The sequence below is a fragment of the Onychomys torridus genome, chromosome 12 (genome assembly GCF_903995425.1).
Source record: "Onychomys torridus chromosome 12, mOncTor1.1, whole genome shotgun sequence".
Classification (NCBI taxonomy): domain Eukaryota; kingdom Metazoa; phylum Chordata; class Mammalia; order Rodentia; family Cricetidae; genus Onychomys; species Onychomys torridus.
The window spans coordinates 38,148,168-38,164,001 of record NC_050454.1 but is presented as its reverse complement, the minus strand read 5'-3'; the positions used below and the strand labels follow the sequence as shown (position 1 = coordinate 38,164,001).

The 15,834-nt window shown below is 44.2% G+C and overlaps 1 protein-coding gene across 1 annotated transcript in view; it reads left to right on the top strand.

Moving 5' to 3' along the window:
• Positions 1-904: 904 nt before the first annotated feature.
• The window catches only part of Crybg3 (crystallin beta-gamma domain containing 3), a 107,928-nt gene continuing 92,998 nt past the window's right edge, over positions 905-15,834 (top strand). Inside the window, exon 1 of the mRNA XM_036203484.1 lies at positions 905-1,208. Within this exon, the coding sequence (XP_036059377.1) occupies positions 1,060-1,208 (149 nt within the window). The 5' untranslated portion in view covers positions 905-1,059. The remainder of the gene's footprint in view (positions 1,209-15,834) is intronic.

Sequence of the window (15,834 nt, the reverse complement as noted above, 5' to 3'; positions counted from 1 at the left end):
GGGGCAGCAGGGAGGCTCCTTAACTAATGCTACAATTACTTGGGCTTTACAGTTACATGTATAACCTTCTCTAGTCTCCAGCCGGCCACAGAGGGAGATTACACTACTTGTTTTTTTGCCTATATAACATTTATAGTTACTAAATTCTCCTCCACTCTTGAATTTCATACCTCTGGAATCTGGCTTTGGACAAAACACAACACCTGGGGTGAATGTGCCACTGTGTTTTCTGCTCTAGCTGCTACACTATATAAAGTCACATTATTACCAGATACTCATTTAAAACTTAAGGACCTTCAGGGTTGCAGACTACAGTAACGTCTGCGCAACCCCAAACTATTTGTTTCAGCATTTTCTAGTTTGAGTCATATTTGAATCACGTTTGCCTTTGACCAGTGTCGTTTTTGAAAAAAAAAAGAATTCTGGGAGTAGTCCATGGGTAAAGGGCGAGGACTAAAGCACACTTAGGTTAGGAAGTTACTCCACATCTAAGCCAGCTGAAGCAGAAGCAAGTTGCTGACAGCCGTACAGATGGAAGCCCGGGGTCTTCTGCCCTGCTGGCTAAAGCTGTCTTTAGAATGGCTGTACATTGGTTCCAGGGCAGCAGGGCACCCCGGCGCTGCATCTTGCCAGGCGTTTCCACAGTCCTTAACTGATGACCCTCTTTTAAAAGTGCACTAACCTGGGAGAGGAAGCAAAGCATTTACGCTAATTGTCCACAAAGCTAAGTGGGCTATGGGCTTGGGGTGGTTTGGGCGGGAAGCAGGAGCCTGGCTAGCATCTCCCCCGCCTAGGCTGCTCCTCCCGGACCTGCCGGCTGCGGGCGGCGGGGCGGTCGCGCTCGCTGGCTCCTCCCGGGGGGCGGGCTGCTCGGGCGGGCGCGGGCGGGAGGAGGAGCCGCACGGGGAGCGCTCGTGCCGGCCGGGCTGGAGGAGCCGCGCTGGCTGCCCGCGCCGACTCCGGCTGTACTCGGCAGGCCAGCGCTGCGGCCACCCGCGCTCCGGCCACCGCCTCGTCGGGGGCCCGGGGACGACGCGGCCGCGCGAGCGGGGCGTGGAGATGTCCGGCGGCCGCAGGAGGGGCAGCGCCCCCTGGCACAGCTTCTCTCGGTTCTTCGCTCCGCGGAACCCTTCCCGGGACAAGGAAGAGGAAGAGGAGGAGAAGCCGGGGACCGGCCAGCCGACCGGCGCGAGCCGGGGCGCCGCCAGGTGGGAGCCGCGGGGGCGCTGTTCGCGTCTTCTCCCTCCTCTGCTCGGGTTTCCTCCGGGCCCGCCCTGGGTGGCTTAGGTCGGACCAAGTTCTTGCTCCCGGCCGGTTCCCTGCGCGCGCTTCCTTTCCCGCCGCCGCCATCGGGGCTCGGCGCTCGGGAGCCTCCCTCCCACCGCCCTGCGCGAGTGCTTTGGCATCTTTTTTAGTCTCTTCCCCCGCGAAGTGATTCGTAAAAGAGTTGCGATAAGAGCTTCCCAAGACTTCATCCAGAATCTGAAGTCGTCGCCAGATTTGTTTAATGATGCCGCCCTTCCCCGTTCCCATCTCTCTCTCTCTCTCACTTGGGGATATCTGTCCGAAGCACTCCCCTTCGGGGAACCAGGGCTGGAGCTGGCTTAGTTTAATCATTAGTGTGTGCGCACTTTCCATAATCTTTTTTTCTCCACCCTTGCTACTTTAAAGATTGACATTTTAGAAGATTTTTCTCATTAAAATGCCCATTTTTCAATCTCATCCTCCCTAAAGGAGGTAACTCGCTCCTTTTCTTTCTTTTCTTCTCCTCCTCCTCCTCCTTTTTTTTTTTTTTTTTTTTTTTTTGATAAACAAGGCCAACTTCGGTTGCACCAGAAGAACCTGTAACCCATGTCCTTGGAAGGTTGCCCTCTAGACAGCTATATTTACCTCACACTAAAGACTTGGTGATGGACTTCAAAGAACAAAATGGATCAGAAACAACTGACGGTTCTGGTTCCATTACTATTTAGGGTCTGTGATTTGCTGTTAGTCCTTTGTGCTCCTTGGTTTTCCTAATGGTGAAACATTTCCATTATAACCACCTGTTGGCCATTTCCTTGGAAAGCCGTATTTTGCTAATTATAATTGACTGGTTATTCGCCTTGGAAGTTTCAGATAACGATTGTCCTGGTAGTTGGGTGGCTTTAAGATTCGAAGTTTCACAGCCCTTGGTGATAGTCTTGAAATCTGACAAGTCTCCCCTGGGATGTGGTTCCTGTCCCGGCTGTAACATAACGTCACTGACAATCTTCAGTGATAGGAAAGCTGTGGACTCCGGCACCTTCGGAAACGTGGTGGAGCAGAGAGTTAAGCAGGCCAGCTCCTGAAACCCTGCCTGCTCCCCTGGCCTATTTGCCTTTTTAAGGCAGGCGCTCGCTCCTCCCTTCTGAGCTCTTTCTGCCTGGGGCTGACTAATCTGGCAGCTCGATTCTGTCACCTATGGCTTCCCTGACTTCCCTCACCACCCCATAGGCAGGGGCTGTGGCTTTTCACAGTTTTCATTGTGCTTATGCTAGCACTAACTTGGTCCTCATCGTCTTTAGAACTGGCCAGATGTTTGGGGGGGGGGCGTTTGCAGCTAATCCCTGGTGTGGGTGTTTAGCTGTTTCCTGTGGGTTTCAATCTTTCTCTTCACAGATACAGAGAAACACAAAGCTGTTATTGAAAGTGTAATGAAACAAATGGGGCCACTCAGTAGTCTCTCTCCAACGTCCCAGCCATAGAACAATCCCGGTGTTAAGAAGATGGGGAGCAGAATTGTGATTTCTCACTGTGATCCCATTTCAACATGAAAGGGGCAGTTTGGTTGTTTCCCTTTGTGGTAGGAAAACCTTTTAGTGCTAGTGAGAGCTAGGTTCATCTTTTATAGTAGTGGTTTTAGGGTAGAGGAGTTAGTCCAGTAGATATGATACTGATTGGTATAGTAGCAGGTAGCCACGTAAAGCTCTCCAGGAGAAGGGCTCCCACATAAGAAACAGTAGTAGTGACAACCTGTAATGTGTCTAGCAGTTTAAGATTTGAGAAGTGGTATTTGCCACAACTTTCACAAACTTGAATGATCACAACCTATCTTATTGTTAAAAAAAAAAAAAAAGTTGTAAAGAGAGCTGTTCAAACTTAAACTATTTTTCACCTTTGCCTACAACACTGAGACCCCTTTTTGTGTACATGACTTATTATCGTCTGCCTTTTTTGTGCCTGTCTTGGGATGAAATGGTTTTTCTCAGGCTTTCCTTGCATAGGCTCCTCTCCTGCCTGAACTCATTGTGTTGGCTTAGGAATGTTTTATTACTCAGCGTACTCATGGCCAAATTCAAAACAGGATACACACTTCATAAGGACAGAACCCCTTAGCAGCTTCTTAAGAACAGAATTAGAGTGAAGCATAAGTATTAATGAGACCAATGAAAGGTACGTTTATGACATCACCTCCGTCCACAGATGTTCGCTGCCAATGAGAACAAAGGCCAGTGGGATACACGGGGATAGACACAGGGTCTTCAGAGGTTGTTGGGTCTCTATGATAATGTCCTACACACTGTCATAGCTCTTTACTATGTCCCTGTTTGGAGCCTAAGACATCCCTCCTTTTCACTGGTGTGAACACATCATTTATTTATTGAATGTGCTGCTACTGTGTTCTCATTAAACCTTGAGCAATCAAAGGAGGTGAAGGATCACCGTTTGTGGAGTATTTTAAACTAATGTGTTAGTCGACCAGATCCCGGCAGTCCTTATGCCAGCCCAGGTTATGTACAAATGAAGACTGCAATTAAAGTTTTCTCACAGGAAACTTTCAAGAACTGGTAGATTTTGCTGGGCGGTGGTGGCGGTACATATCTTTAATCCCAGCACTCGGTTGGCAGAAGTAGGCAGATCTCCGAGTTCAAGGCCAGCCTGGTCTAGAGAACAAGTTGCAGGACAGCCAGAGCTATACAGAGAAACCTTATTTCAAAAAAAATTAAAAACAAAACAAAAAAACCTCGCAGATTTCAATGTGCCTCATTTTGACAGTCGTCATTGTATTATTCAACCCAGTTGATTGAGACGTAAGACCAGACTCCTTTGAAGAGATAGAGGAGTCCAGGGGGAGCCTTAGGGCGTAGGAGACTTTAAATGGCCTTCTGTGAGTGGGGGATGTTTCTGTTGGTAGAGAACTTGGGAGGATGGGAGAAATAGGAACAACTGTGGCAGATGGTACAAGAGGCCTGCAGGAATTTTAGTCTGTTAGGAGATGTACATTGATAAGACAGAGAGAGAGTGAGAGGTATCCAGAAAAATTAGGTTGGAGTTGAGTCATTAGGTCTCTAGAGAGAATGGTTGGCTCTTCCTGGGAGTTTTTTATTATTATTATTTTTTTGTTGTCGTTGTTTTTAAATGGCTCTGTTCAATGGATAGGGTTGAAATGTGAAATTTTGTAGGAGAACACCTGCCTTCTTATTTTGTCTGCTTTGTTGAAATGATTGCACAAGCTTCTCCCTTGCTGTATTGCACGATGAACCTGTTTATGGGTTCCCTGCAATACCTGTTAAGTCAAAGGGAGCTCCTATGGTGCAAAGAACATTTCTCAAGGACTGTTTGTGTACCTGCCCTGGGCAGAGAACTTTTGCTTGAGTGTCTCATTTACACTGTGACCACAGGCTAAAAGTGGGTGCTGCACTCACAAACCTCTTATTCATTGTGAAGACACTGAGGATGGGGCAGTGCTGAATGGCAGATTCTATTTGGGGGTAACAGTTCTTTAAACTGGACACTCCAGTGCATTGCAGCATGTCTGATGTCCATGATTTCCACCTACCAATTGCCACTAAGTAGCATCTCTGGTCACTTGGCTAACTCAGAACACCTCCATGTTGGTGATTGGGAGGGAACAGCAACACTTGCAGTGGAGAATGATTTAAGTGTGGTCACAGGGGAGTAAGACTCAGGGTAAGGATTGAATTTAGGTCTCCGACTTCATTGCTCTGGTTTCTTAACACCATTTTCTCTTCCACCTGTCAAAATCATGCTTTTTCAACATATGTTAAAAGCCAGGTGTGGCTGGATGGTTTCAATTCTAGCACTCTGGGAGGCAGAGGCAGGCGATCTCTGTGAGTCTGAGGCCAGCCTGGTCTACAGAGTGAGTTCCAGGACAGCCAGAGCTACACAGAGAAACCCTGTTTGGGGGGCTTGGGCAGGGGGAAGCTGGGTATGTTGGATCATTTCTGTAGTCCTGCCATTCCAGAGGCTGAGGCAGGAAGACTGCTTCAAACCCAAGTCTGAGTTACATAATGTGTTTTAGATCATTCTGGACTACAGTGTGAGAGATCCTGCCTCAGAAACAAACAAAATACATATTTGAATAGAGAAGCCCTTTGTTTCAGAGTGGGCACTATGACTTCGACGTTCAGGGACCTGTTAAGAGATTCAGTGATAGAAGAGGGTAAGACAGGCTCCCCAAACTCAAGGGCAGGAGTTGTGTCTTCTCTTGGTATCGTCTTTCCCAAACACAGATTAAAGAGTGGATCTGTGCTGTCCAGTAGAGCATTAAAGAGGTCATATAGTGATTTTCAGCCAACAGTAATATTTTCTTTACCAAGTGGGTTTGTAAAAAGTAGTTGGAGGGTGTTGGTACCTGTCATCACAGCTGAAGGTGTTGAATGACAGAGGCCAGGAAGGTAATGAGCTGTAGGGCAAGAGATAGGATTGTAAAAAAAAAAAAGACCAGGCAGAGAGCTATTGGCCTTTTGGTTAAGCTGAGATGAATAAGGACATGCCTGTGCCATGCCAGCAATTCATGCTTGAAGTAGTAAAAATGCCTAGCAAATTCTAGAAGCCCTCAGAGGTGTGTATCTTCTTGGTCTGCCAGGGTAAGTTGGAGCATGGAACTTACTCTTGGCAGCAGAGGAAATGGGAAGCTGTTTCACAGCTTCAAGACTCTACCTTTTGTAAGTGAGATTTTTCCCCCCCTTGGGTTTTTGCCTGTGGGGATTGCTCATTTGTGAATTCTTGGTGTAGGGGTCCTTGGGAAAGGATTTGGTTATGCAATCTAACTCTCCTGGAATTGTAATCAGAACTCCTGCCTTTATTGAGCCAGAGATGTTTTTGGCATTTTTATTCATCAGTGGAAAATACCTAGAAAGAATAATGACCATTTGTAAAGCAGAAAATAATCCCTCAACAAAGTGTTCCATTTTCTACTCAAACTTCTTATGACAGACGTGGAAACTCAGCTATGTTAGAAATGCTGAATGCACAGTGGTGGCCAGAAGGTGTAGGTTGATACAAATGGAACTCCGGGGCTCCAGTGAAAAGAGAGAGAGACTGTGAGATAAAATTGAAGAAATTACAGTTATTTCGAGTCTGTTAACTCTCCAAGCTGATGTGGTTGCCTTGTGCATATATTCCCAATACGATGCTGCATAGTGGGCATATAAAGATGACTGGAGTGAAGCTGACCTCAGTATAAACTAAATATGGTTTTGGCATGGATGATTTGTTTGGCTCAGATCATTTTCCTGTTTAGAAAAAGATACTTCACTTATTTGTGCTTGTGTGTGTTTTGTGTGTGTATGTATATATGTATGTGTGTGTGTATATATGTGTGTGTGTCTGTATATATATACATATATATGTATATATACATATATACACACACATATATGTATATATATATGTGTGTGTATATGTGTGTAGAAGTCAAAGGACAACTTGCAGGACTCCCCACCGTGAAGTCCCTAGGATTGAACTCAGTTGTCAGGCTTGACAGCAATTGCCTTTCCTGGCTGAGCCATCCCAGTGGCCCACATTCTCCCTTAATGTCATATATTGGATAAACATTTTAATTGGGCCTCAGATCTCACAGCAACATCTCCCTGAGTATGTTTTGATTGGTATTGTTAACCCAGAAGCGTGTGGGAGATGTGATCCTGGCTCTAGCCAGAGGCAGACAGTAGTGCTTTCTCTCTGTTCCTCTTGTTCCTCCTCGACTCTGCGGCCTCAACAAGAATTTATGCCTAGGTGGAGCCAGAAAAAAATGCATTCCTTGAAGACTCAGAGTTCCAGGTGGGTAGTGATCTGTGCACTGAATAGTTTGACGCTGCAGAGGACCTGCTGAAGGTTTGTAGTTAGAAATCATTCACCCCAGTGTTTAGCAGGTGGGTGTTACTAGTTAAGTGCTGGAACAACTCCATTAGGACTGTCTCAGTGTTTAGCTTCTGGAAGTATTTCAGGGAAGTGTCCCAAAACGCAGAAATAGCAGTTGATTTTTTTTTTTTTTTTTGGTCGTTTTTTGTTCCTGGCAGATTAGTGATGACAAAATGAAACTAATGAAAATGAAACCTTTTATGAGAGTCCTGTACTTGTGGCTTTGAACAGATATATTTTTTCTTGTACTCCTCTGTGCAGCGTTGGGAGAAGTTTCTTTACTTCATCTCGCACACACAAAGGATCGAAGGATTGGATAGGGTTCTTGGCTAATCAAATGTCTCACAGTACCAGCGGTAGAATCAGAAGTCAGGTGGTGCTTTCTAAATCCAAAGCCTACGTCATGTGACGGTATTCTCTGCTTAACTTGGGAAGAGCAGTAAGAGAAGACTGGCCTTGGAAAATGGTTCTGACTGAAAATGAAAGACAATGGAATGCAGCTAGACATCTGGCCAGGTGGAATAGGTCAGTTTCTGTACAATAAAGAATTTATAGTCTTGTGAGCTGGGAGAGGAAAGCAAATGTATATACCATGTGAATTATTGATGTGTATTTATATACACACACAAATCAGTCTTCAAATAGATAAAAGTTAAGATTATAGGAAGGTAACATATTCTGCTCATTTGATAAGCATAACTTCAGTTTGAAATGGATAAACAGGATCCTAGTCATGACAAAAGTCCCCGTATGCTCATACGTTTGAATAGTTGGTCCCCAGTTGGTGGAACTGTTGAGAAGGGTTAGGAGGCGTGGCCTTGTCGGAAGTATGCCACTGTGCCTTTGAAGAGCCCACAGCATTTCCAGTAGGCTTTCTCTACCTCCTGCTTGCCTATCCAGAGGTAAGCTATCAGCTCTTCCTGTCATTCCTGCTTTGCTCTGCTCTTGGGGACTTTAACCCTCAGGAACTGTAAGCCCAATTCACTGTTTTCTAACGTAAGGTGTTTTGCTACTGAGATTTAAAAGTAACTGTGACAAGAGTAAATTAGTAACACCACTTTGGAGGGAAACAGGAGTTTCTAATGATGTTGGAGACCCACATACTTAGCAGCTCCCCTGTAGGAATTCCATCACACATACAAAGTTCATGAGAGGTTAAATTGTTCTGGAGAGTTTAGTGGCCGCAGTGTTGTTTTAATAGCAAAAGATGAAAAGTAGATTCCTGTTAGTTAATAAGTTAGACATCTATCTAATATTGTTAGATTAATATTGTGTCCCTGTTGGAAAGAGTAACCAAACCTGCTTTGTGCCTTAAGGGAATATCTCCAAGGTAGATTTAAAAAGAAAACACAGCAAGGTACAGAGCGGGAATGGGCGGGAATGGGGTGGCTGCAGCAGAGCTGGGCCACTTAGTCTCAGTGGGTGGAGACTGAGTTAGGGCCAGGGTGCAGGAAGACGTTCCCTGTACAGCTTTTGACACTTAAAACTGGTGTGAACGACCTATTATACAAAGAAAAGAGATTGGTATGAGACCTGCTGAGTGTTTGTCTACATAAGAAGAAAATCTAGAAACTACTGAACCAAGAACAGACTACAGTAGTTTTATTTTTAAGTAAGAAAAATTCCGGTTAAGGATGTAAGTAGTTGGAGGATGTACGCAGGACAATGTTTTGTTGTTGTTGTTGTTGTTGGGTTTGTTTTTTTTTTCTTTGACACTCTCTCAAGTTATAATTGAGACATACACATTATTAATCTATCATGTAAAACTGGGTGGAATGAGCAGATGAAATCACAAAACTCTTAAGTCATTTAGAGGTCATCTGCCATCCACTGTGACCAGGCCTTGAGTTACAGTACAGGGTAGGTGGCTCTTAACTCCCAGGCCCCAGCTTTAGCATGCCAGCCAAGTCTCTTCGCGCTAATAGGCACATAAAATGAATGTGCTTTATACATTGGGAAGACTAATATTTTATTGGAAAAGTCATACAAAAAAATGCATTAATCAATTCCTCCATGCATGCCTCCCCTGTTGGATCACATGACTCGAAAGCGTCTGTCTCCAAGCCTGGAAGAACTGAGTGTCATTTGTGTCAGGCAGTTTCCTATGTTGTGGGAATCCAGCAGTGAGCAAGATGTGACCCAGGTTTTGCTCTCCCTTTACCCACCATGCCTCCCCCTTTTTCTTTATTTCTGAGACTGGGTGGCACTCTTTAGCCCAACATAGACTTCAACTCACTGTGTAGCTCAGACTGGCCTTGAACTTAGGACCTGCCTGCCTCAGCTTCCCTGGTACTGGGATTATAGGCTTGCGCCACCACTTTGGCACGCTTCTATCTTCCTCTCTTAAAAATAAGTACCACAGTGGAAGGCAGAGGGCTGTAAAAACAATCAAGAAGTGTGAACTTGTGGGAGACTCCCTCCCGCTTTTTCTCCAGGGTACTCTTGAGGAGAGAAGGATGAGAAATATTTAGATAGAACGATGGAGGGGAGAGAAGACAGACAGAAACACAGGATAGCCTTGGGAGGGCCTGGATCAACATCCACCAGCCCCTTCTGTCTCTTCTAAAGGGCTTTTTATAGGAATGCCAAGGGGTGGAGCAAAAGACCTCCCCCTAGCTCAGCCAAGTGCAGACCCTTCCAAACACCTGGTAACCACGCACATGGTCAAGCCTTCTCTTAATGCAGCCCTGCTGGGTAAAGCAAGCTCAGATCTTACTAGGAAACCTCGGTGGGCCTCCACAAGAACCTATTGAGATTTTTAAAGAGGAAATTGCTTTAATTACACCTAATCTGTTTCTTCCGGTATCAATGTCTAAATAATGCATTATTATTACTTACTCATTTTAGGTAGTGTCTGTTAGCTTCTGATTATGGTAGATGAGTACTTATTTTACACCCTCTCTGGTTCCTTTACTTACTCATTTAAACAGTTACTATGATTTGAGGTTTTTATTACTGTGTAAATTGACTTTGTTTAGCTAAGGCCTGTATTATGATTCCTTTCCTTTGTGTGACCTTTTGTTCTTCCTGGAGCAAACTGCTTTGTTGGTTTTTTTGTTTTTGTTTTTGTTTTTTAAATTTTTTCTCACTGTTAACTTCTAAGATGCCCAAGCACGCTTACAAAATGTTCTCTGTTTTCTTTCCATATTACAAAATTGCAATGCCCATTTCCCTCTATGTGTGTTGTCCCCCTGTCCCCACATCTCCTTCCTCTGATCTCATTCCTCCCCCTATTTGAACCTGCACCAGTTCCCTCCGTATTTTGGATTTCATGTTTTCCTTGGTTAAATCCCTAGTTATGCAGGATTATGTCCAACAAGGAATAGTACACGTGAGATACATTTTTAGTTTTGACATTTCTGAATATTTTTCCCCCTACGGATTCTGAAGGTATTTCTCCATTCACTTTAATTCTGTTGCTGTTTGGAATTTTTCTAGCAATCTCCTTTGGAGGCCTTTTTATATATGTGACTAATTATTTTTTCCTTTGTAAATTTTGAGAAAAGTCTAATCTTTTCACCCAGTACAGAGGTGAAGAATAGATTTTACATAGGTCCCTTTCATTTTGACGGGCAGCTGCTGTGTTCTTTTCCTTTGGAGAGTTTTGCCTTAGCTATCTGGGTTGAAGGGTTTTTCTAAAACTCCCCTTCTGTGGCCCCTTGTACTTGGATCCCAGACCTTGAAGACTTTAATTTTTGTTCCCGTAATTTCCTACCAAATGGCTGTAATTCCGGATGTTAGTTGGGATGCGAGTTAACATTTCAGTCTGGTAAATTTCTTCCCTTACTTTTGCCCTCTAAGTCACTGGTATTTTTCTGGAATTCTTAGGCTATACCAGAATGACAACTGCTTTTGCAGCCATTTTACAATGCAGTTTTATCCGCCCTAAATATTTTCTGCCTGGCTGCTCTTCCAGACTCTTGGATGTGGTACCCCTTGCCCATTTTATTTAGTAACTGATTTCCTTTTATTTACTTCTCCATGGTTATTTTAGTGTTTTTTAAAAGGATACAATTAAATGTGCTTTCTCAAAACTGTACAGAAAACTCGCTGTGTATCTCTGCTATTGAGCTTTTTATTATGCACCGAACTTCATAACCTCCCCTCTCTCCACTGGCCACAGTTGCTGAAAGATTGCACAGTCAAGATCTCTGCTTATTGCTTTTAATCCCAGCACTGGGAGACAGACACAGGTAGATCTCTCTGAGTTCAAGGTCAGCCTGGTATACAGAGCTAGTTCCAGGACAGCCAGGGATACACAGTGAGACCCTGTCTCAACAAAACAAAACAAAGCAAAAGATAGACATCAGGTGTTCAGTGCCAATTTTTCTGAAACTTGGAACAAAGAGAAGACCGATGGTGATGGCTAGAACTCCCAGGTGGCTCCCCAAATACTAGTGGTTTTGTTGGTTGTGGTGGTTTGAAAGAAAATGACCCCCAAAGGGCGTGGCACTACTAGGAGGTGTGTGGCCTTGTTGGAGTAGCTGTAGTTTTGCTGGAGGAAGTGTGTCACTGTAGAGGCAGGTCTGGAGGTTATATATACAAGCCACGCCCAGAGAGACAGACTACTCCCTGTTGCCTGTGAGTCAAGAGATGTTAGAACTCTCAGCTCCTTCTCCAGCACCATGTCTGCCTACATGCTGCCATACTTCCCACTGTGATGATAATAGACAAAACCTCTAAACTGTGAGTGAGCCACCACAGTTAAATGTTTTCCTTTATAAGAGTTGCCATGGTTACTGGGCAGTGGTGGAACACACCATTAATACCAGTGCTCAGGAGGCAGAAGCAGGCAGATCTCTGTGAGTTCAAGGCTGGCCTGGTCTACAGAGTGAGTTCCAGGACAGCCAAAAATACCCAGAGAAACCCTCTCTCTCAAAAAAAAGTTGCTGTGGTCATGGTGTCTCTTCACAACAGTAGAAACCCTAAGACATTGGCATAGCGACCAATCAGAATTTTCTCTCCTGTAATTGCCAGCCTTCCTTCCATAACAGAATATTTTGCACTTTGTGTCTCAATACAGGCAACTGGCTAGGTCAGGTGTAAACTCTGCCTTTTGCTTTCTGGTGAAGCACCAGGAGTCATGCAGTTGGCCTCTTGCTGGTTAGTCAGAGTTGAAGCTGTGAGCTAGTGATTTGGTTGTTTCACTGTGGCAAGTAGTTAGGAAAGGATCTGCTTCCATACTATGGCATATATTATAAACAGGGAATTCACCACTGTGCAATATTTATAGTTTAAGTGTCTAGTTATTATGAGTTGCATTTTCATCGATTTCTTGTTTTTCCTCAACTACAGTACTAGGTCATTTAAAATCTCTTTCAGTAGTAATTTATGCTTTTGTAAAACGCGTTAAATCCTATGAAAATATAAAATAAAGGCGCCTTCAGAACTCTGGCCTCTCAAAGACATGTCCCATTTGTGTATGTATCCACATATGCAGATATTTTTACAAGTAAAACATTCTCTTTGGGATATATATATCCTCAACCATAGTGCTCTGATATTTTCTACAATAGTACATACGTTTAAGTAATAAAACTTTAAAATTTAATCCTTATAAAAATCTTAGTTGTGCCTGCCATCTTTTATCAAAATCTTAAGTATCTAAGTGTCTTTCCTTGCATAGGTTTTGTATTCTACTGGATGAGAGAAAATAAATGGTAAATTGATACATACAGCATGCTTTAAAGTTTAACTAAAGCAGGATGAAGGAACAAGGCAGGGCGTGTCTAGAGTAAGGTTTAGGGAAGTGTGAGCATCAAAGCCTTCTACTGGGTAGCATTTGAGCAGAGATCTGGACTGTATCTGGGAGTGATGCATGAACACATCCAAACAAGAACTTTCCAGTGTGAGAGGACACCATTTGAAGGTCCTGAGAATCCACAGTATTGTGTGCCAGTGTGGGCAGACCCAACCAAATGGAAGAAAGAGTGTCCATAATATGGAGAGTGGCCAGCCCGATCAGTTAGGAGCGGGGAGGCCCTAGCAAGAAGTTGAAATATCATTTAGCTTTTGAATATCTTTCGTGGTCCTGTGCTTACATATTTACATTGCATATTTATATTTATCTTAGAACTTACAGAAAGGAAGGATGTGTGTTTGGAGGGGGATGTCAGCCAAGATCACGCGCTCTGTAGAGCTCCGAGGAAGACACAGTTTGGCTTATCTTTCAGTCTCCAGTCCTCTCTCAGGACTATTTTTGAATGGTATGTGGATGTCTGCCTTGTGTTAGTATTTTTATTTTATTTTTTTACTTTTTGTGATACTGGTGATATATGTGTGTGTGTGTGTGTGTGTGTGTGTGTGTATACATATTAAGGTATATATAATATATTATAAATATATTAAGGTTTTGTATATAATTTTTATATATATATATTATAAATATAAAGGTAACCTATAGCCTTGCCCTTAGACAAGCCCTCTGCCATTGATTTGAACTTTACCCCCAAATGCCTCAATTAAAAACAAAACCGGCTATAATACCAGCTTGGGAATTCACATCACAGCTGAGGGGTCCTGATGTTGCTTCACTTCTCGTGAGGTGATGTTCAGAGTCTGAAGGGAATGAGTGGACAAAGGACTCCGGGGAGAAAAGAGCAGTCGTGCAAGATTGGTGAGTGGCAGACAGTGCAACTCAAGCTGCGGAGACTCTCACTCTGCTGACGAGGGCTGAACTGTAATTATGGGCTTGTGTTGTAGGACAGAGATGGCGGAGAGAAAATAAAGCATCCGAGATGCGTGGATCACAGAAGGCCAGCATATGGAGTAGAGCAGCGCCAGACACGCTGAGATCGCAAAGCAACCAAATCTCATCATATCCATTACGTTTGTTTCCTCCTTCTCTTGATTCTTTTTTGGTCCAGAGATTTCCGAAATCATTCGAATGCCAGATGTTTGAGCTGAAATACGTGCTGTTTGAGTGCCTTAAAATTGCAGCCTCTAGTTACCTTTTAATTTGGAGCCCAGAAAGAGTGCCATAACCACCTGTTTTATGTCCTGTTAATGGTCATTTAAAAAGCACTAGTACTGCTCTCCTGCTAACAGTCATCATTTACGAAAGGACAGTTCTCCAGGTGGCTGTCTCTGAATCATTGATGCGGGAGTCTTTCCTTCATAGAGGCAGAAGAGGGTTTGCTAGATGGGATTGCAGGCTAGTGCATAAAATCAGTCTAACTCATAATAGACATCAGTAGCATCAGTAGAACATTGAGCAAAGAGGATTTTAGGACCTGCAGTGTGAGACCATATATCTACGGAAAAAACCCTTGAGGCTCATGTACATGGTCTCCGTGATATAGACATCCTCTTTGGAGGGTGTGGGAGTAATGTTCGTAGTATAGTTAAGGACCACAGTGAGGGCTCAGATGATGGCTAAGGGAATAGAGACCAGGCCTGAAGCTAGCCCCAAGTAACTGTGAGATGAGGGGCAGTGGACACGTCTTTGTTATTATGCACTGGCATTAGTTCTGATTTGTGGTTGGCTTCCTGGACATAGTCTTTTTCTTCCTTTCCCTCAGACTAGATTTCGTCTGTTTTCTTTTATCACTGATCCTGTAGTTTTCAGACTCAGAACATCCTGAGATTACAGGTCTGGGAGACATCTCATATTAGCTGGTCTGTCTTGAAATTTACATATTTATAGACTCATATCTAGAGGGATGATTTCGCCAAAAAGTCTATTGTCCCTAAGGTACTGTCACGGAAATAGGCATACGTCTGTTTTGAGTTTTAAAGATTTTTTTGTGTTACATTTAAAAATTTTATTTATACATTTATACATTTCATACATTTTGGTCACCCATTCTTGCTCAACCTCTTTCCACTGCAACCACACCCGCGCCTCCCAACAAGTCCCCTTCCTGCTAGCCTGTCTTTGTATTTTGTTTTGTGGCCCACTGATCTTCACAAGAGCCGGCAGGATGGGCAGGGGTGTGAAGCCATCCAACAGAGCATGAACAAGTCACCAGTGTCTATACCACTAAAGACAATGACGCTGCCTCCCCCGGCGGCCCAGCAGCTGTTGAAAGGTCCTCCAGGGACGTTTTTACCGTTCTGCAGAACGTTTTACTACTGATGACCACAGCAGTGGGTCTGTGAAAGAGCCTTCGCTGCCTATCATCTCTTCTTTAGTCAAGGAAGGACTGGAGCATGATTTGGTCACAGTATAATGAAGGCCAGATTCTGGCGGCTTCCGGTATTCTCACAGGAGTTGGGTCCGGTAATCTGTGTGGTGAGAAGCAACGTGCCAGGAAGGACAGGCCTGATGAGGCCGTGGTGGGAGATGTGGCTTCCTGGTCAGGTTCTAGATCCAGCTGACGTCGTGAGGAGGGAGAAAACCATGCAGATCGGCCGTGACTCCTTTCCCTTTCCTTTCTTTTGCCAGTCCTGTGGCTGTAGACCCGGGAGACAGTCTTCCTTGTGGACTGGGAAGGAACATGCAGAGGGGGCGTGATTTCAGGTGTACCATGGGGCAGAGAAGAATGGAAGAGAAAGACAGTATCAGTTGTAGTTAGAAAAGCTTAGGTATGGCCAGCTTCCCCAAGGACAGCCAGTTGGCAAGTGATGCTTAAATGTAAGGACTTTCCCGAGTGAAGTTAAGTGACCTTGTGTTTGGCAGTGTTCAGAGTGACTGCCGATGATGATGATGATTATGATGTCTTCCCATCAGAGGTTTGCCTCGTCTCTAGAAATGCCAAAACATCA